Source organism: Protopterus annectens, chromosome 3.part0 (genome assembly GCF_019279795.1).
Source record: "Protopterus annectens isolate FY-2018-M chromosome 3.part0, PAN1.0, whole genome shotgun sequence".
Taxonomy (NCBI): Eukaryota; Metazoa; Chordata; order Ceratodontiformes; family Protopteridae; genus Protopterus; species Protopterus annectens.
In genome coordinates this window covers 1,984,458,248-1,984,483,021 of record NC_056731.1, presented here as the reverse complement: position 1 = coordinate 1,984,483,021, position 24,774 = coordinate 1,984,458,248, and the positions used below count along the sequence as shown (strand labels likewise).

Below are 24,774 nucleotides of genomic sequence, written 5' to 3'. Positions count from 1 at the left end.
AAAGGTTAACATATTTCCAATTTTCTTGCATTGCAACATTTACACTACATTTTTTTCACGAGCAGGTGTTTGTTTGTTTGTTTTTGTTTATTTTTTTATTTTATTTATTGGTAATCTAATAAATATTAATTTTGTAAACTGGTTGTTGAGCTAATTCCTTCTTTGCATATATTCTAATTCATAAATAATTCTGTCATCTAGCGGCTTTACAATTTTGTCATTTAGCCACTTTGCGTTGTTTTATTTACTTTGAGTCTATCACTAATTAGGAGAAATTATTAAAATAAATTACACGCAGTGAAACGTTTTGCTAGGTATTGTGTGCATAATTAGTTCAGCCACATTACTGAAGACACTCACAGTCTCATTAATTCCAGTCTGTTACCAATACCGCATACTGATTCCACTTTGCATTTCTACTCATCCATCCTACCATCTTTCAGAGTCCCTTAATTTACTTGGTACCTATTATTGTTGTTGTCAGTCATTTATTTAGTCAAACCTGACTCCTTATAACTTTGAGGACTTTAGAACATCAGATCTATCTATCAGAAACTGATTATACAAATAAGTAAATGTCTGCTAACATAACTTCTGATAAGTTGATCTTGATCTGTGTGCCACTACAAATCCAATAAACATCTAGAAATTTTCTATCCATTTTATTTGATTTAAGCTTCATGTCAGAAATGCAGCTTACCCTAGAATATTATAGACCTAAATGGGATACCAGTGTATGTGTATGAGTGTGTGTCTTTATATTTTTGTGTCTTTATTTATTTGCCCTACATGCCTGATCACACAGACACACTCAGATGTACACACATGATCCCACACACATGCACATACACACACACACACACACACACACACACACACACACACACACACACGCACACACTCTACATACACCAGCAAAATACAATCCCAAAGAATTAAATCTAAACAACATAAAGTACAGTTGTGTACACTTACCATAAATGTAGATGTTCGAGTGTATTCACTGTTACAGTCATCACACTTGAGTTATCTGCCTGCAGGTAGCCCTCGGTCAGCCCAAATACCAGAGACTTAGTATTTCTGTGTCGAATGTTGTCACTCCAGGACTGACGTCAGGTCATCAGGGGTATAAAAACAGGCAGCCAACGCCATTACATCAGTTTTTCTTGCCCCAAATGCCAGGAGCCCCCCAATAGGGAGCTAAGTTATGGTGGGGGAAAACACCACCAGTAAAAAGTAAATACCAATACCAATACCCCGGAAAGGGGGGGGCAGTAAAAGGCATAAAGAGTTTATAGAGAGAAAGAGAGAGAAAACCAGGTGGCTGAAGGGAGGGAAACCAGGACTGCAACAGTGAATACACTCGAACATCTACATTTATGGTAAGTGTACACAACTGTACTATGTTCTTCATGTTTCACTGTTGCAGTCATCACACTTGGGTAGATTTCCAAAGCTGAAGAAGGGTAGACGCAGTCAAGAAGAGTTAGGGCTGGCTAGAATGCCTTGCAGGACTGCTGTTGCAAAACCTTCCAGGATTTGGAAAAGATAGGTAGGTGGTAATGCTTGGTGAAGGTGTGTATAGAACTCCAGGTAACATCTTCCAGGATGTCCCTGGTAGGGACTCCCCTGAGGAATGCTGTAGAGGTAGAAGATGCCCTAGTGGAATGTGTTCTGACCCGCTGAGGGGTTGGTTTCCCATGGTGCTTGTAGCAGAAATGGATGCAATGTGCTATCCATTTGAAAACTGTTTGCTTTGAAATGGCCTTGCCCTCTGCTCCTGTTGCAAAGCTGACTAGTAACTGATCAGATTTTCTGAAGGGCTTAGTCCTATCAAGGTAGAATCTGTGCTGCCTGTGCACGTCCAAGGAGTGGAGGATCCTTTCCCCTTTATTTTGAGGATTAGGGAAGAAGGTAGGCAAACGGATAGATTGGTTGAGAGCCACACTGGACACCACTTTAGGTATAAAGGAAGGGTTAGTCCTGAGGGAGACCCTGCTGATGCTGCAGGCTCAAAGGGGGGTAGCATGAGCTTTTCCAGTACAAAGTTAAGGTCCCAAACAGGGGTGGGTGCTCTCCTTGGTGGCCTTAAGTTGTTTGCCCCTCTCAGGAATTGTTTGATAAGAGGGTGAGAGAAGAGAGGTGATTCAGTGCTGTAATGAGCCGAAATGGCAGAGGCATGGATCTTAATGGAGGAGAAGGATAGGCCTCTGTGGAGTAGATCTGCTAGGTAATCCAGGATTAGAGGCAGCGACAGCAGAATTGTGTCCTCTCCTTTAGATTGAATCCAGGAGCAGTACCTTTCCCACTTATCAGCATAGGAGTTCCTTGTACTGGGTCTTCTGGCTTCAAGGATGACGTCCAGCACCTGCTTGCTTAGGCTGGTTACTGGGGGAGAATTCAAGGAATAAGCCAGGCTGCAAGATTTAGGGTTTGCAGTTACGGATGCAAGATCTGTCTCCCCTGCTGAGAGAGCAGGGTTGGGTTCTGGTGTAGGTGCCAGGGTGGCACCAGTGACAGGCTTCGCAGGAGTAGGTACCAGTGTTGGCATGGCCAGTCTGGGGCAATCAGAATTGTCCTTGCTCTGTCCTGTCTTACCTTGAACAATACTCTTGAGAGGAGGGGCAGAGGGGCAAAGGCATAAATTGACAGATTTACCCACTGGAAGGATAGGGCATCTACTTTCCAGACCCTGCTGTGAGGTGTCCTGGTGCAGAATCATCTGAGCTGATGATTGCAGGGGGAGGCAAAGAGATTCACCTCTGCTGTCTCCCATTTCTGAATCAGAAGGTTGAAGGTGCATGGCTCTAGTTGCCACTCGTGTGGGTCTAGGAGATTTCTGCCTAAATCGTCTGCCAGTGAGTTTTGTTTGCCTGGCAGGAATTGAGCTTGCAGATGTACCTGCATGTCCAAGGCAGTGTTCCACATGGCCATGGCTAGCCTGCAGAGTGGGTTCCCCCCTGCTTGTTGATGTACCATATGACTGTGGTGTTGTCTGTTTTTATTAGCAGGTGTCCTGGTGAGAGTAGGGATCTGAAAGTTGTCAGAGCATGCTGCACAGCTAGCATCTCTTTCTGGTTGATGTACAAATGCATTTGACTTGGGCTGCAGTGGCCCTGAATACACTCACTGTCCATGTGTGTCCCCCAGGCATAGTCTGATGCGTCTGTGGTTAGGGTCTGGGCAGCATGGGGTAGAATAAAGGGCAGTCACTTGTAGTGGTTGCATGCTACTGCCCACCAAAGAAACTCTGTCCTTAGACAGGGTATTATGGGAATGACAGTTTCCAGGTCCTGAAAATGTTGGCACCAAAGACTTTTAAGTACCATTGAAGTTTCCTCATATGCAGTCTGGCATATGGAATTTTGTAGGATGCATGAGGCCATGAACCCTAGGGCCTGCAGGATTTTCCTTGCAGATAGCTGAGTTCTGGTGGCCATTTGAGTAAAATAGCCTGTCAGATAGGCTTGTTTTTCTGGATTGAGGAATGCCATCTGGGATGCTGTGTCCAAGCTTGCTCCCAGGAATACAATCTTTTGACTGGGGACTAGTTTTGATTTCTTTTCGTTGATGGTGTACCCCAGGGAGGTTAGTAGGTTTTTTACAAATGTCAGGTGCTGCAACAGGCAGTCATCCAAGTATGGTTAAATTTGAATATTTCTCTGTCTGCAGTAAACAATGTCTGGAGCCAGGCATTTTGTGAATACTCTGGGAGCAGTGGATAAGCCAAAGGGAAGTGCAGAGAATTGATAATGCCATAGCTCTCAACCTTCCATCTCCAAAATGAGGAACACTCACCTTCATAATAATGTGGAACAAATGGGCAAAATGTGGAACACATACTACTGGCTTACTAACAACTTCAACTAGGAAGGTCATAGGATGGTTAAAATATGCTGGTTTTACTTATCAAGAAGATCATTTAATGAATTAATATGATTCATTTCTATTTACCATGGATTTCACTTAAAAACATTCCTAACACTGAATGTGTGACTGACTCTTTCAATATGGAACTTTGAGGAACTTCAAGGAACATGAACTTTTTAAGACCCCAAATGAGGTACGTTCCTCGTAATGTGGCACACTTGAGAGGTATGGATAATGCATAGATCCTGCCCTGAAGTATAGATATTTTCTGCATGACTCCCTTATAGGGATGTGCAGATAGGCTTCTTTTAAGTCTAGGGTGACTAACCAGGCATCTTTGACTAGCATAGGTAGAAGCTGCTGCAGGGTGAGTATTTTGAATTTTGGTACCACCAGGAAGGTGTTGCGAATTGAAAGATCTAAGATTGGGTGCCAAGTACCCTCTTTTCTGGGTACCAGGAAAAGTCTGGAATAGAATCCTTGACCTATCTGTTCCACAGGAACCAGTTGAATTGCCCTTATAGAGAGCAGGGATTGGACTTAGTTTTGAGCCTCTACCCACTGGTTCAGAGGGAGATCTGGGAACCCTTTTGGGGTTGGCAGTGAGTGGAAGTAAAATTTGTACCCCTGGGATACAATGTTGAGGACCCACATCAGCCTTTGGTGATGGGAATCCAGTTTTTTTTGCATGAAGGGCAAGTTTTCCTCATAGGGGCACAAGCACTTGGGCAGAGGAGGGGGGTGGAGTTGAGAAGTTATTGGGAATTCTTTCCGTAAGGGGGGGGTTTAGCACTCCCTGCTTTAGAGGTGGAGGCACTCCATTGCTTAGATCTCTTCATACCCTGAGACTGTAGTCTGGGAGGTCTGTTTCTCCTGGGTCTAGTTTGAGATGGCCTTGAGGGAGCTGGAAAGGACCAGTGTTTTGAGGGGCAATGCCTACTGAATCTAGGAGGCTGTACTTGTAAGAATTATTTGACTGTCTGCATAGATTTAGCTTTTTCTTCCATCTTTTTAAGAACTTCTTCTGCTTTGGTGCCAGACAGATTGTCCTTGTTCAAAGGAGCTTCTAGTAAATTGGATTTGACATGATCTGGCAAGGTCTGCTCCTTAAGCCAAGCATGCCTTCTCAGTACAGAACCAGTGATTGCTGCCCTGCAAGATGCATCTAGGGCATCAAAGCCACACTGCAATGTATGCTTGCTGACTTGGCTTGCAGAATGCATAAGCTCTTGCAATTCTTTATTTTCTGCACAGTCTGTAAAGGTAGCTATTTTTTGCTCGACAAGTTCCATAATAAGTTGTTGGTACTTCAGCATGTGAAACTGACAATTCAAAGCCCTAATGGCAAGAGTTGCAGAGGTATATACTTTCTTACCCCATCTGTCCAAAGCTCTGGAATCCCTGTCTGAAGGGGTGGGATTCTTAGCTGTAGTTGCCTTGATACCTTTAGGCCCCTGGGAAATGATCTCTAGGTCAGCAGTAGGATTTTTTAAAAGAAATTTGTGAGAGTCGGGTACTGTGTAGTACCTGTCTGGTTTCCTTGGGGCAGGGGGTAAAGTATTAGGAGTGAGAATGGATTCCATAAAGACATCATCAACAACATCCAGGACTGGTGGTATTGCTAAAGGCCTGTGTTGTGGCAAGTCTAGAAATTCTCCGAGTCTCTTTTTAGACCAAGGATAGTCTTGGCATTCCCAGTGGAAATGCTCTCTTAAAGTATGTAAGGTTTCACCAAAAGAGAAATCCTCTAGAGGAGAGGCAGAGGGACTGGATTTGTCTGCATCAGAATCCTCATAAGCAGATAAGGGCATGTATTCATAATCAGAAACCTCAGAGTCGGCAGACTCTTGGTCTGTTGAAGCTGCTGGGGACTGGTCCCTTTTTCTCTTATCAGGGGAAGGCTGACTTCCCCTAATCAGCATAATAAGGTCTTCTGCCATTCTAAGCATTTTATTTTGTGGCAAGGGAGCAGGTGCATGCGCTTTGATCATCAGTTTTCTAGGTGTAGCGCGTACTCTTGGCCTTAGATATTTGGTCGTTTTAGACAGAACTGAAGAAGTCGGTTTGTGTCGAACATCGGTAGTATGAAGAACTTCCTCAGAAGCCAGTGCCTGCTCAGTGGCTCCGGACCCATCCAAGGTATAGACATCTGCCAGTTCCATAGTTGAAGAAGAGTCTCGTGGCATACCGGACTCCGAACGGGTCTCGGTAGAGGCCTGCAAATCAATTGAAGCGGGCATCAGGGGCTGCAAAAGCGCCTCACTGAGTACCAGTGAACTGGTGACTAGCTTAACAGAAGCGTCGTTGTCAGTTTTGAACCTGTGCCATCTTTCTCTCTGTCTTTATCCTTAAGTTTTTTCAGAATATCGGTAGTCAGATGGCTTACCGAAGCCATTTCGGAATACGGAGATGGAGAACGAAAGTATTTAGGGACAATAAGGGCCTGACGACGAATGGTTCGGGTGTTGAACAAGGCACAAAACTGACAGCGAGGTACGTAGTGGTCTGGTCCTAGGCAGGTGACGCAGTAAGAATAAAAATCTCGGTGTGGTATTTGCTTTCCACAGGCAAGACAATTATTAACTTTTTCTGACATCGGTTAGAGCAAGAAAAAAGGATCCCCAATGGGGTACTTAGCTTTAGAACACTTCAGGAAGATTCAATTAGTAAATGAAAACTCAGGTAGCGGCCGACTGGCACTTGCAAACTGCTTCTGCTTCGTGCTCCTCGGCAAGAAAGACTGATGTAATGGTGTCAGCTGCCTGTTTTCATACCCCTGACGACCTGACGTCAGTCCTGGAGCGACAGCATCCGATGCTGAAATACTAAGTCTCTGGTATTCTGGCCAACTGAGGGCTACCTGCAGGCAGATAACCCAAGTGTGTTGACTGCAACAGTGAAACACGAAGAACATCTGCCAGTGCTGATAAAGAGAATGATGCTGCCCATATCCCACTGATTTGTGATAGTTACTTATCTAGACTTTAGGGTAACGTACCTTGCTGAAGTATTTGGCTATTTTATTTATTTACTGATGTATTTTCTTTAGAATGTTTTATTTTAGGAATCACTGCAACTTACATTTTTGAATGGAAATATGTCTGACAAGAAATGACATCAATACCATCCTTAGCTAATAAAGTATTACTTATCAAGTCTCAGTGTACTTTGTTAAATTGCACAGACTGCAGACCCTGACTCTAAAGTTAAAGAAAAAAGAAGTATTTAACATGGATGACTAGTACGTGTATTTTTTTCCAAACTCAAAGCATTAGACATGTTTGTATTATACTGGAACTGCTGTATGGTAAACTTGAAGTATTATAAAAAATTTCTGATGTTTTGTCGTTCTGATTTGCTACTTTTTATATTTTCTGACCTTATTTGACAGTGAGCTGGAAAGAATGCACTTACAGTATATAGCAATGAAACTTTGAATTATTCAGAAAACAGCAATGCTTCATTGAACGCATTAAATGCTTTTAGTAAGGGATCGCTAAGGCACTGGAAAACAATATCAAATAATTGAAAAACATTTATTTCAACATGCGTTTACAAATTAAAATAATGTATTCTAAATGATGTGTTAGAATATGTGTCAGACAGCAGTGTTACACTCAGCACTTATTTTTATCATGCTTAAGAAACAAGCACAAGAATGTTACAAATGCTTCAACTTACAGGGTTATGATGGACAGTTCTGACATCTTGCAAGAATGTGGATTAGCCATCTCAGGCATACAGTAGCATTTCTGAACGCAGCTGCTAAATATGACAAGGTTAGGTATTTTAGCTGACTCTGAAAAAATGAAGCATGTCAAAAACTTTCTGCTAAAGAGACATCATGACACAAGTCACATGATGACCATGATGTGAAGCATTTAGAAAATATATGAAATGAATCAGGACACAGGTGATGATATTTAGTGCTTAAGTATTAAAATGCAGAATTTGTTATTTTAAGCACATAAACAAAACAGGTATTACATCAATTTAAATTGAGTGAGAGCTTATGGTCTTGTTTTATGCAAATGAATGTAAATTCATGGTCATGTAAACAAAAGCTGTGATAGGAAACAAAATTTGAGTAGAGAACCAGAAAATATAAAGCTATAGAAGCAACAAAACATAAGAAAAAGCAACATGCCCTAATTAAAATTAGATATTCGTAATTTTGTTATTATTATTAATTTATGGCATGCTGTTTCTTTGGGGTAGCTAATAGCATTTGCAAAATGTAGTACCTGCTTCATTACTAGGATGAACATTTTAAACTTATGAAACAGTTTATTCTAGCTGTGATTTTAGGAGTAAATACCCTACATTCCTAACTTTAATGAAAACTTTGTATCAGTCGGTTCACTTTGGCTAAAAATGTGTTTTCTAGAAGTACACACATTCAGATATAGAAATATACACACAGCTAAGAGCTTAGACAAAACTAAGATTATCCAAACCTGACTTAAACATACGATATAATCACATATCTGAAAATATTAAGGCAGGCATGATATTAGGAAGAATATCGATAATTAAATTGATTAATTGCACTGCATGTGTCTGTTGCCCTTAATAGTCTCCCAGTATAACAGTTCTGTAGTATACCAGATGTGAATACTTTCAAAAGTTTAAAAATGTTTATACACTATATGACATTCTTTCTTTTTTCCATTCACAATACTTGTATCGCCATACAGTTAAAATGATACCCATAAAATAATTTCCAAAACATTTAAATGTCTTATTCATATTTTATTCAGCATTGCATTGAATACTAGATTTATTTTGCATCACGGCAATTAAAATTGTATAGACAGAGGAGACATAATCGGATCAATTCAATTCTGTACTCATCCACTCCATTTCTTTATGAAATTTGATTCCATTTTTTTTATACATATTCTTGCTTTTTAGAGAATGAAGTAAAAAGGCCATGTCTGTTGTCTTCACTGCTTTACAGTAAGGTGGTTCAAGATATGAATGCGTTGCTTTATAAAATGCTGTTAGTTTAACATGCTTACCTTCTTTAAAAGCATCGTTTGCTTTATGTATTTCATTACTTTATCTTATTTGCTGCCCCTTGAATGTGAGGATACATGATTAGATAACAGAAGGAAATAACTTATTATTCCTGAAGTGATCCTTTTACAGAGAAATGAATGATAAGGAAGAAGTTTCCAAATGTTTTTTTTTTTCTAATATAATGCATTTAAAGTAGGCTGTATATTCATTTACATGTGAATGTGGGTGCAGATATGCTTACCGATGTATGCGCCTCTCTATTTTACTGTAGGTTAAGACATATTAGAATTATTGACTGAAAACTGAAAATTTATGAAATACTTTTTTTCTTAACATTTGCCAGTGGAAATCAGGTCCAGGAGATCTATAGAGGTTTCCATAAGTTTGTTAACAATGCCAGAGTGGATAATGTATCAAATGCCTTAGCCAGGTCAAGGTAGGCAGCATGCATTGTTTTACCCTTATCCATTGCTTTGCTGAACTTCTCAAAGAAGTCCACCAAGTTCAATAGGCATGACTTTCCTCTGGCAAAGCCAAACTGGGATATATCCAGTATTAGAATGTCTCCTATGTCTTTGTCGATCATTTCCATGATAATTCTTCACATGGCTTTATATATAAGACTAGTCAGGCTAATAGGTCTGTAGTTTCTGGGATCTGTTGATGGTCCATCCTTATGAAGAGGGATTACTACTGCAGCCCACCATTCTCATGACACAAAGCCTGTTTTAAGACTATAGTTAAATAATAACTCCAGTGGTCCTGATAGGTCATGTTTTAGACTTTACATGAGGCATCCTGGGATATTATTGGGGCCCACTGAGGATGTGTTCTTGGCCTTAGCAATCGCAGCTAGGACATGGGAGATGGCTGATGCTGGGGGTGGGGGGCTAAAGTTGGAATTTAATTAGTCAACCAGCAGATTTGCTGTATCTCCTGGCTCAGTGAATGCAACAACATTAACCACCAGTTTAACACACTACTGTGTGCTGCTTTTGAGGTTTCTGACAAAGCTGAAGAATGCCTTATGGTTATCTTTTGCCTGAGAGGCGATCTTGACCGCAAAATTGGATTTATTGGACTTTATGAGTCCTCTTTGCTACCTGTTTATTTTAATGCTATCTTTGTGAGAGACAGATTTTCTGGTTTTAGTCATTATTTTTTTTTACTTTTGTTGTGTAACTTGCTTAATCTGAGTTGCCATAAGGGTGGTTTGTTTTTGGAGTTAGTTTTGGGATTACTTCTGGCAGGGACAACAGCTCTATGCAGCCACTGATGTGGGTGTACAGAGTTTTTGTGAACAATTCTGCTTAAACTACTTTCATTTCTGGATTTGGAGGAGCGCTGAATTTTGACAAAACTATTGCTTAATAAAAGGTAGTTTGCTTTGGAATAGTTCCTAACTATTATTAGGTTTACAGGGGTTACAGAACTGATTTTGATTTCAAATGAGATAGCTTTATGCCCAGAGACAAAGTAGTCAGCAAAACTGACAGGTATAGATCAATGTGGTTTAGTTGAGGGGAGGCAAAACATTTGACAGCATTAATAAAACAATGATGATCCAGATGGAAACAGAGTGTAAGAGGACACTGCTTTTGCTGGTGGGTCTTGATGCACAGAAAGCGTTTTTACAGATACAACCTGGATACTATAGGTAGGGCAATGAGAACATTTGCTACAGGATAATAGGGTTAAATAAGGAGGATATATGAAGGGTCAGGGACAAGAATTAAGGTGGGAGGTGGGAGGGCTTCTCTCCAACAAGCTTTGTTTGAGAACAAGATGCCCCATTTCCCCTTTGTTATTTGCTTTATATTTAGAGCCATTAGAAAAGAAAATAAGTTCATAGATTCATAGGTTGGTACTAGGCTATCAGCCCTAGGGCCTATACAAGCCTAGCCATAACAATTCCCTGGCTATTTCTTCCCACATTATTTACTTCCCTGGACCCCTGTCTAGCAGGGCAACTGACGTGATCCCCGGAGTGAATTTCCTTTCTCCCATCCAATCATCAAGGTTCCTTTTGAAGAGGGCCAAAGAGGCGCTCTGCTTGACATGCATGGGCAGTCTATTCCAGAGTCTGGGGAGTCTCTGGGTCAGGAACCTATCCCTCCAGCATGTTTTGTTTATTGTGATGACAAGATTTAGATCCCTGGAGCATGTGGCTCTGGGGGACTGGGATTTCTTTAAGTGTAGCATGTCCAACAGCTCTGGGTTTGACATGGCCTTGGATGTTAAGCAGAGATTGCCTTGGAGTAGACAATATGTGACAGAGTATAGCTGGAGTTTTTTAAGGCGTTCAGTATAGGGCATCTGCTTTAGGCCTGTGATTCTTTTAGTGAGGTATTTCTGCAGCCTTTCCAGTTGTTGCAGATGTCTTGAGAGGTGCATACCAAATGGGGGCATTGTATTCTATAATGGGTCTAATGAGGGATGAGTACAGTGCGACAATGACCTCCTTTTTTTTGGATGAAAAGCCCTTAGTGATGAGGTGTGCCACATAGAAGCATTTCCTGACTGTTGTGGCGATGTGGTTATTGAAGGTGAGACCACTGTCCACCTATGTCCCTAAGTCTCTTATCACACTTTCGGTGTTTAGTGTACTGCCACCTATGTGGTAATTCATGGGTACATGTTTTTTCCCAAAGGGGATAACTATACATTTCTTGGCAATGAGCTTGAGCCCATGGCTCTGGCAGCAAGCGTCTGTTTCTGTAAGGCCCTTTTGTAAAGTATCCACATCATTTGGGGATTCAATAATGGCTCCCAGTTTGCAGTCATCTGCGAACTGTGTTAGCCACAGTCCCTTAGTGTTGGCCTGTATTTCAGAGAAGTAGATGCCAAACAAGAGAGGTCCCAGGACTGAACCCTGAGGTACTCCACTTGTCACTTGTCTGGATCTCATTAATGTATCGTTCCAAACTGCAGACTTTGAATTTGTCAAAGTGACTCACAGCTTCAGGATTACAACTGCTATGATCAATAAAACTTAGCTTTATTTGCAGAGGATATTATTTTGTAACTGATAAATCCAGAAAAGGACACCTCAGGGTTCTGAAACATTTTGAGACAGTTTTGAGTTTTTTCAGGATATATAATGCACAAAACACAAAACAAACACAGATAAGGATGCTTAGTTCTTATAAAATAGACTACAACAGCACTGTGACAAATTCAAAGTCTGCGGTTTGGAACAATACATTAATGAGATCAAATTAAAAAGCCTTGAACATATTCAAGGCATCGATACTTTTAAAAAGTCTTCCTACAACAGAGTGGGATAACAGTTCTAAAACCAGCCTAGAAAAGAAAAGGAAAAGAACTAACCAGACTACATTGTTCTAAAATATGAAAAACTGCAATAAGTGACTTGGCATAATGGGTTATGTCTCATGAAAGTAAATATTTTCACAATGGGAGTGTGGCTAGGGGTAAATAATGGGTTATGTCTCATGAAAGTAAATATTTTCACAATGGGAGTGGGGCTAGAGGTAAATAACGGGTTATGTCTCATGAAAGTAAATATTTTCACAATGGGAGTGGGGGGAGGGGTAAAACAACCCAAAATCAAAAACAGGCAAAAAAGTTTAACTTTAAATGTATGATAAAATGTAAAAGCATTTTTTTACATATCTGGTGTAAGGGAGCAAATGAATGCATACTGTTGGTAGAGAGTAAAATGGAGTCCGTCTGTTCAGTAATAACCAAGTTATTTGTAGCTGAATTAAAAATAATTAACTTAAAATTCACATGTTAAATGATATAAATGGTATACTAATAGCAGACAGAGTCTGTTTAGTGCAAAGGAAGTGCTTTAAGAGATTTTGAAAAAGTGTGGAAACTAAATCAGTATTCAGTACAGGGTACACAATGGAAGAACAAAAGACTACATGGAATACACTCGCCTACTGTGCAGTCTGCATGTCCTCCCTCTACTTGTATGGGTTTCCCCTGGATGCTTTGGTTTCCACCCCCATTCCAAAGACATACAGTAGGCAGAGTAGGCACTCTAAACTGGCCATAGGTATGAGTGTGCATGCAAGTGTCTGATATTGAAGAACAGCCACAGTAGGGCTAGCCACCTGGCGGTGTAGACCTAAGCTCTAGATGATTGTCACTGTTAAAGTGACACCCCAACCCCATGTATAAAAATGGGAAAAGAGGTTTTGGATGGATAGATGGACAGACATGTAATACACCTAGATGTTTAGAAAAACGCTTAAGAAAGACCTTTTTTCCACCATTCTGGCACAAATTAACAAGGACTAAACTGAAAACAAAAAAACAATCAGTATAATCTAAAACACTTGGAGAATGCTTTGAAAGAATTCTTACAAAAATATTTACCTTTACATAAGTTCAGTAGCAGGGATATTAGCCACAATGTTTACACTTGAGGGTGGTCATGTCTGATCCTGTCAAACAAGCCTATTTTCTCTTTTTAAGCCATTGCATACAAAGTTATTGACCTACATTTCCCAGCTAAAAAGGTCATGCTGGATTTATGTAAAATGTATACATCAGTCTCAAAAAAGGATTATACGACAGTGTTCTGGGTAATCAAAGTTTACTGGCAGGCTGTAACCTAACAGAATGTTTTTTTTTCTCTTTTAACCAGTTGTTAACTGAAATAGTAGTACAATGACAGGTCATTGTTACTCAAAAACTTGCACACTGATTGGACAGACCAACCAAGATGCCCATGACAAATTGAGCATATACCAATAGAAAAACTTTGGCCACTAAAGTACCATTGAGCGGCCAGCCTTTTCAATTGGAAAATGCAACATATGCAAAGCACTGATCAACAGTAAGATGGACAGCTGCATGGCTTACAAATAGGACATGGCAAGTATCATACGGCAACTGGACAGGTGAAATCCTTGGTTACAGTCAGGGTGTCCCACAGGGCTCTGTCCTAGACCATTACTTGTTAAGAGTTGTATGTTTCAGATCTATCTTTTTTATCTGGGTTGTTCTACAGTCTGTATGGAGAAGACTTGAAATTGAATAAACCAATTACACGTGTTACAGATAGGGCAAGTCTGTAAATGAACTTGACTAAATTGACCATTTGGGCACAGGAAAATAATATACAGATAAATACATCAAAAACTAAGCATATGACATTTGGGAGATATAAATTGAATGGTGAATACTTAATGAGACACACAGTGAGTGAAACTGTAGGTTCATTTAAGAGCCTGAGTATATAGGTAGATCCAGCTTTGAGTTTTTCTAATCACATAAACGAGGTCTATATTATATCATCAGACGGGTAGATCATTGAATGGCATTTCATTGGAAATGACACTCATCGAACCCCACACCCCATGCTAATTATATATACTAAACTCCGAGATTGCACTACATTAGGGAAAGGGCAAATTTCCTGATCCCTACCATAATGCGAGCTCAGAAAAAAATGTTCAACAAATGGCATGTTTTGACAAAATGCCATTTGAAATGTGGTTCAATGACCTGTTTTTTTGATGACATAATACAACTGTAGGTAGTATAAAAAGATTTATAAAGTCTAGGAATCATAAATTATGAAATCATTGTTTGTTAGTTACATTAGGCCCAACTTTGAGTATGGAATAACAATATGGAAACCTTATAAAAAACAAACATGCATAAACTGGAAAGAGTGCAGCGGAAATATGCAAAGGGCATCCATGAATGTGAAAAACTCTCTGAACTTGTACAGTGTCTCATATAGATATTCAAGAGGAGACCTTATAAAGGTATGTAGGGCATTTAGAGACAACTATCTCTGGGAATGTTTGGGGTTATCAAAAAGTAGTAGTGGTGTACTAATTGGTCCTCTGAGGGAGTAGCTGATGCATGGAACAGACTACCAACTTACATTAAAGAAAGCACTAGTATCAGGGGAATGGTACATGCCTCAAGGGATCTGAGTCCATTATTTTCTATACTGATATTCCACCAAAAAATTCAAGGTAAGCTGTATCAGGATTTGTAGTGATGGGGACAGGAAAACAAATTGCAAGGGAATGTTACACATTTGCAGACTGAGTGCAAAAACAAAAGACTGGTCTCAGGGATTTGCACCCATTACTCCTTCCATTGGCATTCTACAAAACACAGCATTTGCAAGGTTGACCACAGCAGGAATCATACTGAAAGAGATAGGGAAGCACCTATTGGAATGCAGACTGGAAGCAGACAAAATGCAGTCAAACACTGAGGGTTATTGAACCCTTAACCCTTTTCAATAAAGCTGTACAAATCTCTTCATGAACAAGCTGAGCCACAGAAGCAGTCATTCCAAAGTTGTCATTGAAGGATGTATCAGGAGAATTTTATACATTTGTAAAACATGAACAGAAATTTTGCAAAAAAAGCGTATAACCCTGAGAAGAGTTGAACACTCCACAGTATACTGACATTCTACAAATCATGTCACAAGGAAGCTGAGCCACAGAAGCAGTCAGACAAAAGAGACGCATACACTTATTTTATTTAGGATCATAGGAGGTTACTAGGCTAATGGCCATGGGACCCTTAAAAACCTAGCCAAGAGTTTATCCCACCAAAAAAACTCAGTCAGCACCTGTCACCCCTGTCAGTGAGGGAAACAGGTGGAAACTCTGGGACTAATTTGTGGTTTCCCATCCACTCATCAAGGCTGTGCTTGAAGAGTGTCAGTGAGGTGCTCTGTTTGACATCTATGGGAAGTCTATTCCAGAGATGGGGTAGCCTCTGGGAGACAGACCTATCTCTCCAGCAGGTTTTGTTGATGTTGCATATTAAATTCAGGCCTTTCGAGTGAGTAATGCGCAAGGAGTTAGACTTACAGATATGGAGCATCTCTAGTAGGGCAGGGTCTGAGATTGCCTTGTAGGTGAGACACAGATCACCTCTGAGCAATCTGTATGATACCGAGTAGTATGATAGAGATTTGACTCTGTCTGCATAGGACAGGTGTTGGAGACCATGAATTCTCTTTGTGAGGTATTCCTGTGGCCTTTTCAGTTGATGCAGATGTTTGGAGAGATACATTTCAAATGGGGCATTATACTTAATTATTGGTCTAATGAGGGAGGAGTATAGAGAGGTAATAACCTCCTGTTTTCTGGATGCAGTCTTTTTACTTATGAGATGACCCAAGTAAAAGGCTTTTATGGCCACTGCAGCTACATGATGGACGAATATGAGATTCTTATCAACTTGAGTACAAAGGTCTCTCACCACGGGTTTTGTGCTTAGGGGTTGCTGTTGATGTGATAATCAGTAAGGACCATGTTTTTGCCGAATGGTATGATGATATTTTTTTTTTGCATTTAGCTTGAGGCCATGACTTTGGCACCAGTCGTTAGTTGCTGTGAGACTCTCTTGCAGTATGTTAACATCATCTGGGGAGTCAATGACAACACCCAACTTACAGTTGTCTGCAAATATGGTCAGCCACAGGTCTTTTGTCTTTGCCTGGACCTCTGAGAAATAGATGCCAAATAGCAGGTGTCCCAGATCTGTGGGGAACTGCACTAGTGACAGGTCTGCTATTGGAGGTGGAGGGACCTATTTGGACCTTGAGGGTCCTATCGGTGAGCCAGTTGGCCACCTACCAAATGAGATAGGGATTTATGCCAAGCTGTGTTAGCTTTTTGATGATGCCCAAGTGGAGAATTGTGTCAAAGACCTTGGCTAAGTCAAGGCAAGCTGTATGTACTGACTTTCCCTCATTCAGGGCCTTGGTGACAGTCTCAAAGAAGTAAACCAGGTTCAACAGGCAAGATCTGCCCTTGACGCATCTGAACTGGGTGGGGTCAAGTGCTTGGAGATTGCCTATGTCCTTGTTTATGAGATCCAGAATAATACACTCCATAGCCTTACACATCAGACTTGTCAAGCTAATGGGGCAATAGTTTCCAGGGTCAGTAGTGGCACCACCTTTGTGTAAGGGGATGACAATGGCAGTTCTCCAGTCTGCTGGAATAAACCCAGTACTTTGGCTGTGGTTAAACAGGGTGCTCAATGGCAAAGCCAGTTCTTGCTGGAGATTATGCAGAATACAGCCTGGTGTACTATCAGGTCCCATGGAGGCTGTGTTCTTTGCCTTGAATAGGGCCTTTAATGCTTGATCTATGGAGATGTGAGGTGCGGGACAAGTATCATGGATGTTAAAAGGGCCTTTGGGGGGAGATGGGGGGGTGAGGTTTGCACTGAACCTATCTGCTAGCAGGTTGGCTAAGTCAACAGGATCAGTGTAAGTGATACTATTAAGTACTAATTTGGAACAAACCTGGGCTTTGCCATGGAGGTTTCTGACATAACTGAAGAAGGCTTTGTGGTTTCCCTTTGTTTTGGAGGCTAGTTTTGACATAATTGGCTTTGGAGGTTTTCACTAGTGATCTAATTTGCTTGTTGAGGCTAGGGAGGGAGTTTTTCTAATTTGAAATCTGTTCCTTTTTACTCTTGGACAACAGTTTCTTCCTTTTGTTATAAAGCCTCTTGATAGAGGATGTCTACCAAACAGGTTTGTGTTTTCTTGTGGAGCAGGTTTTAGTTCTGTTGGGTATGGCTGAGTCCATGCAGTTGTACAGGTGCTTATTTACTGCACTGGCATACTGTTCATCTTAGTTGTCTGCATCCTCTGAGGGGGTCTGTGGTGTGAAGCTACAGATACCCTCCTTTAGAAGGTTGTAGTCGGCTTTTGAGATGTTTGTTAGCTTGATTATGGCTGGGGGAAGGAGGGTTTGGGTGGGATAGAAACTTTGAATGAGACAGTCCAATGAGCTGATCTCACTAGGGAAGAACATACTATACTAGTGGTGCAGTGGTTGTCCATGTTGGTGAGAACCAAGTCCAGAATGTTATCTCCCCTAGTGAGGATGAGACAAGCTGGTCTAGTGTGTTAGAACTGATGAAGTCAAGGAATCATTGAGTGAGTTCATTAGTGCAGGAATAGTTCAAACAGTCTATGGTGGTGTAGTTGAACCCACCAAGGATTAGGGGGATACCCTGAATAACCTCCAACCACTGCAGCATTCCTACAGTATCATCCTCCCTGGTAAGATCGTACCATAAAGTGGTCACTTTTGAAGTCACCATCTTCCCCAATCCCCATCTAGCTAGGATCACACATAAAAACTTCTCCAAAGCTGATTGCAGCCTCCTGAGAGATGGTATAAACAGCTTCACCAACCCCTCCCCCTCTGTAGGAACTGGCACCAATATCCAAAACTACACAAAAGCACTATATGAGCATTTATATAGATGTATGGAATCAGGAATATCCGACAAGACTAACTCATCGTCTGCAAGGAAAAGTATACGTGTCTGGCAGACATCTGCAATAAATAAACTCTGTAACAAAAGGAAACAATTTGCTTTCAAAGACCAAGAAGAAGCAGGCCACCAATTGGAAGCAATGTCTCCTTAGCGTGAACAAGCAAATAAGAGCACTAGTGAAATCCTCCAATGCAAACTTCAAGTCCAAATTGGCCACATCTACTACAGACTATCATAAGGCCTTCTTCGCATATATCCACAACCTCAAAAGAAGCACTCAGATCTGTTCAGAACTGGTGGTCAAGGACACCACATATACAAATGCCGTAGATATAGCAAACTTGCTGGCTGACAGATTCAGTGAAAACTTCACCCTTCTGTCCCCCCATCACTAAATCAGGACATCACCAGTACTTGGCCCCTTCCCTTTATATTTAGGGAACAGGTCATCACTGCTCTCTCAAAGGCAAAAAATACAGCCTCCATGGGACCCGACAACATCCCAAGCTGCATCCTATATGAACTCAGGCAGGAACTTGCAGTACCATTAGGTGCCCTATTTAACCAAAGCCTGAGTACTGGCTTTGTCCTAGCTGAATGTAGTACAGCCACTGTTATCCCTTTGCACAAAGGTGGAGCATCCACCGAGCTGGGAAATTATAGACCCATCAGCCTAACTGGCCTGGTCTGCAAGGTCATGGAATAGATTATCATAGACATCATTAACAAGGACACTGGCAACCTTCAAACACTCGATCCCATCACATTTTGGCTTCATCAAGGAGAGATGATGTCTGTTAAATTTGGTCAACTTCTTTGAAACAGTCACCAAAGTCATGGATGAGGGGAAGACAGTGCACATCACCTACCTTGACCTGACCAAAGCCTTCGACACTATTTCCCACTCGGGAATAATAGATAAACTCTCTCAACTAGGCCTCAATCCATATGTTACCAGATGAGTAGCAAACTGGCTTACTGATAAAACCCACCTAGTCAAAGTAGGGGAAGCCACCTCAAGCAGTAGAGCCATAACAAGCTGCGTACCCTAGGGTTTGGCCTTGGGACCTCTGTTATCTGGGATATACTTTTCTGAGGTGCAGGCCAAAAACAGTGGGCTATGGCTGACTAAGTTTGCAGATGACTGCCAGCTGGGTGCTGTCACCAATTCCCCTAGTGATGTGGACATCCTCCAAGACGGTCTCACTCAGACAAATGACTGGTGCCAGAAACATGGCCTCAAGTTGAGTACCAAAAAATGCATCGTCATCCCTTTTGGGGAGAGTGACACCCCACAAATTATCACATTAATAACAATGTCCTAAGCACGCAGTCAGTAAGAGGGATTTGGGCACCCAGGCTGATAGCAACCTGACTTTTGACCACCATGTTGCTTCTGTTGTATGGAAAGCCTTCTACATAGCCCACCTCATAACTAAGGTTATCTCATCCAGGGACAAGGAGGTCATAACATCCCTGTATTCTTCCCTTATAAGGCCCATTACTGAGTACAATGGTCTTTTTGGCATGTACCTCACAGAGCACATGCAGCAGCTGGAGAGACCACAGAGGTTGCTCACCAGGAGAATCCAGGGCTTCACACATTTACCATACACAGATATGCTAAAAGCCCTATCCCTCTACTCAGTTTCATACAGACTCCTCAGAGGTGAATTCTGTCTGTCCTACAAGGTGATCACATATCCCACCTTGATGGGACTGCTGCATATCCACAAGTGAAGTTCCACTCGAGTAACCCACACGCCCAGACTCAACATGGTCTGTGACATCAACAGGACTTGTTGGTTGTCACGTTTGTGTCCCAGAGACTCTCTCATCTGTGGAATAGACTCCCACTCCATGTCAAGCAGAGTACCTCTTTACCTCTTTTTAAGCGCATCCTGGATACCTGGATGGGAAACAGAAAATACACTCCTGGGATTCCATCCATGTCCCTGCTGGACAGGGGCATGGGGTGCTGACTTTTCTAAATATGGGCTCAACTCTTGGCTAGGTTTATAAGGGTCTTAGGGCCAATAGCCTAGTAACCTTGTATGATCCTATGATCTTATGAGTAAATCTAGGTAAGAGGAGTGGGTGTCCTGAGACATGGAGGGAGGTCTATAGCTGGCTATAACTTGGATGGGTGTCTTGCTTACTGTCAGTTGCAGCTGGAGTAGTTCCAGTGCATCATGCTGGCAAACCAGTCTAGAGGTGTGCCTGTCCTTAATGAAGATAGAGACTCTACCACCCTTAGTCTTCCCAACCTCATTTTGAGGTTGGAATGTATGGAATGAGGTATAGCCTGGTAAGACAAGGGTGCTCTCCACAGCCCTGAACCACGTTTCTGTGACCGCACAGATGTCAGAATCTTCCAGTGCAAGTAGAGCCACCAACCAGTGAGTGCATTTATTTGTTTCTCTCCATTTTATGCAGAAGAACAGCAACATGCATTCATCCCATTGGCAAATCCTCAGTGATCCCTTCAGGATGCAGCAGTAGCACTAAATTCACCAGCAACAGCATGTAAGAGAAAGGATAGTGTCTTCAGAAAGATCTGATTATTTATAGCTTTGCAAAGTATGTTTTGTTTAACTGTATTATTATAAACAATTGAATGTAATTCTCAATGTGCTTGTATTCCTGTTCACCATCTCTTTGCCACTATGATGGACATTTCCCAATAAACAATAGGATTTGCTGTCCTATGCCTATCACCTATGACCAAAATATGCATGTCTGAGAGGCACGTTTGCTTTGTATACGTATAATACTCAGAAATCAAATATGTCTCTGACCACAGGCACACGTTGGTCTGGATAAATAGCTCCTGACTTTAATCTTCTGTCTGTAAAACTGCATGTGATGATGGCTTTTGTTTTTGGACCCCCTCCCCCAAGCAAATTAATAACGATGCTCTTTCATTTATGGGCTGTGTAATATTGCATGGATACTACTTGACAGAAAAATATACTTAAAATAGTTTTCATGACAACAAATGCAGGATTGGGATTAATGAACCTACAGGCAACCTCATAATGTCAGAACAAAGAGCCTTAACATGAAGTTGAACTTGTCCACCTATAAAGGAGGATGCATGCAGAAACACATTTTATCTACACAGCCTTATTACGAGTCACTACTGATAGGTGTGGCACTAGTGTATAAAAGTTACACATTTGTTTTTTTTAATGTCTGCTACTGTTACTATTACAAGCTAGACAGGTTTATGACAGCATGTACATTCACACTGATGCTCTCTTAAGCTCTCCTGTCTGCTCCTGTGTATCTGTCTGTTCCTTTCAATATCTCCAGGGGCTAGAAGCATAAAAAGGGCATAATGCAAATTTTGTGGACAGCACACTGTGACAGGTTATTTGGAGAGCTAAAATAAGTTGAGTATGGAAGTAGTGACAACTCCTTAACGTCTTCCTTTAATCAGCAAAGAAGGTCAACATAGTGATGCCTCTTCTCACTGCGATGGACACAGCACTTTTCTGCCATGCAGAAGATGCCATTAGCACAGGTGACAGCCATGTTCAAACTATTCCAGGCCTTATACTATGACCTGGTTTAGCCCTACTGCAGGAGAGTCCTACTATAATCCTAATGGTGAATGGCCAAAAAAGTCTTGGACTCCTCTTCACACTACCTCTGAGCTCTAAAAGGAGCACTTTCCCCACCTTCATCAGCCATGATGTCTCACTTCTGTGCTTTTTTATGGGGAATTACGTGTTCAATACAAATACATGCCTAACATTTATTTAAATATGGTGTATACAGATATCTAACTGTCAGACACAAATACAGTGCAATATATGGCTTGGTAGGATTTTTGTAAGGATTTGTAGAGGATACGCAAGAACAATGCTGCTGATTCCATTGCTTTCTATACTACCAGAGCTGTGCCTAAAATTAGGGCACAGAGTAAACAAGTGCTGAATCTGGTGGTCCATTTCCTTTCACTTGCACCCCAAGATTCACAGACGCTAGGAATGAGGTGGTACTACTGGCCCTCTGTCTCCATAGTTAACAGCACTTTGCTGTCCATGCCACTGACCAACCCTTCTGTGACTGTGCCACGTCTGAAACTGTCAGCAATGTAGGTGATGAGGATTGTAGCTATGACATGGTCTGGTGCAAGGCCATGGATATGATCCCTGCTACCTCACATACAGCAGAAGCCATGGCATGAGAGCATAGAGCAACAGGTGGTAGGCCATTGACCAAACCACTTCTTAAAGAGACAGAGAAGTTCCTGGCCTTGCTTAAAGGCAGTATCATCTCCACAGAGTCCCACATTGTGGTGTCGGACATTGTGGCAGGGACAGACTGGTCCCAGAGAGTTTTGTCAAAGGATGCCCCAGGTTTGTAGTCCTATTTCATTGTATCTATAGCTGCAAGTCCTCCTTACCTCCGACTCACTCTGAACTCCATGAACTCTGTCTAACTTACATTATACCAAAACATTGGATATCCAACTTCCTTGACCCTTATATAACATTACATCCAAAATAATTAGTTTTTTAATTTAGTTCACACACAAGAACACACACACAGTCTCCTTAGAAGAAATAAATTATTTGGATGTAATGTTATATAAGAATCCAAGGAATAATTGTTTTCAGTCAAGGATATTCAGGAAACACACATTCTCTAACTCATATTTACATTATGGGAGTGGGCACCCCAACTTTCAGAAGAATTATTTGGATGTAATGTTATATAAGGATCCAAGGAATAATTGTTTTCAGACAAGGATATTCAGGAAACACACATTCCCCAGGATTTACTAATCTCCCGTGTAAGACTTTACACGGAAGCACCAGTCTAAGAGTATGACAGCAGCGTGCCATGCATATTAATGAGGGCACGCTGCCTCAACTATAAAGCTTACACAGAGTGTGGACGAGTGTAGGAGGCGTGTTGGACAGCCGAGCAGTCCAAAAATCCACACCCCTGCAATGAAGAATGCCGCAATTTCAAGTTACATGAGGGAGTCCGCTCACATATGCACAATGTAACACTACACTCCCCCATATGTTAAACAACTGACAAAATTAAAAATAGATTTTTAAAATTTTTTTTTATTTCATCCGATATAGCTGCCCGTATTTGCGCGTGTTTGCGTGGGTTTGCCCATTGCTTACCTACATTTAGCAGCTTAGACACCAGAAGAGGATAATAAGAAAAATATATGCAAATATAGCGTAGTGGTTAGAGTTTTCACACAAAGAGGAGGCATTCCCGGTTCGAGTCCTAGTACTGCATGTTCCATCTTCTGTTGGAAATCTGTATACAAAAATATTTCCTGACATTTTTTATGTATAAGTTTTGTAAAAAAGCATTGAAAAGTTAAATGTAGTAGTGAATGAATTTTATATATATATATATATATATATATATATATATATATATATATATATATATATATATATATAAAGGTGAAATGGTTATGCATTCTGAGGCATGAGTACCCTATTTTAAGCAATATAAAGTACTGCTAAGCACATTTTACCAGTATTGAGCATATTTAAATCCAATTGCTCGTAGCTGCTCACTGCGTTAAACAGCGCAATGTCTGCGCATAGCTGCGCACCACGCTAACCAGCGCAACAATGTATTTGCACGTAGGTGCACACCGTGCTAACCAACTCAATGTCGAGCAACATTGAGCAACGTTGGGCAAAGTCGGGCAAAGTTGAGCAAAGTCAGTTAAACATGGCCACACCTCCTTTACTGTACCTTAATCAGTCAAGTCTGCCCAGTAGGAAAATAAAAAGCAGTGACATGGCTCAAACTCATGATACTGTGCACTATAGTCACAGTACTTAACCACTAAGCCATGACAGCATTCCATAAACATGTATGTTCAACAGACACATATCTATCAAAGGAATTTTAAACATTGCCAACATCAGCTAAGCAGGTGTGCCTACAGCTGAGTTTTTCCAAAAGTGGCCAATCACAAATAAGTGTGGGAAATGAGGCATATTTAAGCTCCACAGGCAGGAATACTTGCTATAACTGGTTGTAGTTTCCTTCTGCAGTCAGCAGACCTGGTGTTGGAGAAGGCACTCGATTTAGAGCAAAACGCTGGGGCACTGAGGAGTCCAAAGTAATAGTTTGGCTCCTTGTCCACAATCATGAGGAAAGACTCCTCTGGGTCCAGTACCAGGGTATCCAATACAAAATGGAGGCCTGGAACAGTCTTGCCCGTGATCTCACCAGTGTCACTGGTGTTCCTCGGACTGGTGAGCAGGTCAAGCACCATTATTCTGACCTGAAGCGACGTAGGGAGGATCAGCTGGACCAGTGGATCCAGGAATCCTGTGCAATGCCTAATGCCCCAGTACTGAGTAAGTAGCCATTGTATTAAGTAGTTAAGAGTTGCTATGCTTGTCTATACTATGGATAGGTATGTCTCAATATCACTGCATTTACTTCACAGCTGCAGGTGTCCAGGCTATGAACCAGCAAGCCCATGAAGATAGGCTGCAAAGGCTGTGTCATCAGGCAGGTTAGTAATTATTCTGCATGTACTGCTATATAAAATAAATGAGAGTGCCTTCAAAAAGTGTTTTAACCCAATAAGTAAAGGTGTAATAATCCTTTAATAAA

The 24,774-nt window shown here is 41.3% G+C and overlaps 1 protein-coding gene across 11 annotated transcripts in view; it reads right to left on the bottom strand.

Annotated features, from left to right (window-relative positions):
• Positions 1 to 24,774, bottom strand: part of LOC122797235 (pituitary adenylate cyclase-activating polypeptide type I receptor-like) — a 1,630,218-nt gene that overhangs the window by 142,296 nt on the left and 1,463,148 nt on the right. For 7 of the 11 annotated variants that reach the window (XM_044066074.1, XM_044066073.1, XM_044066075.1 and 4 more), the window contains one exon: positions 7,552 to 7,635. The exons of 2 other annotated variants lie outside the window; for them this stretch is intronic. In XM_044066074.1, the coding sequence (XP_043922009.1) occupies positions 7,552 to 7,635 (84 nt within the window). The remainder of the gene's footprint in view (positions 1 to 7,551; positions 7,636 to 24,774) is intronic. 2 more of the 11 variants (XM_044066078.1, XM_044066082.1) reach the window with 1 other exon arrangement.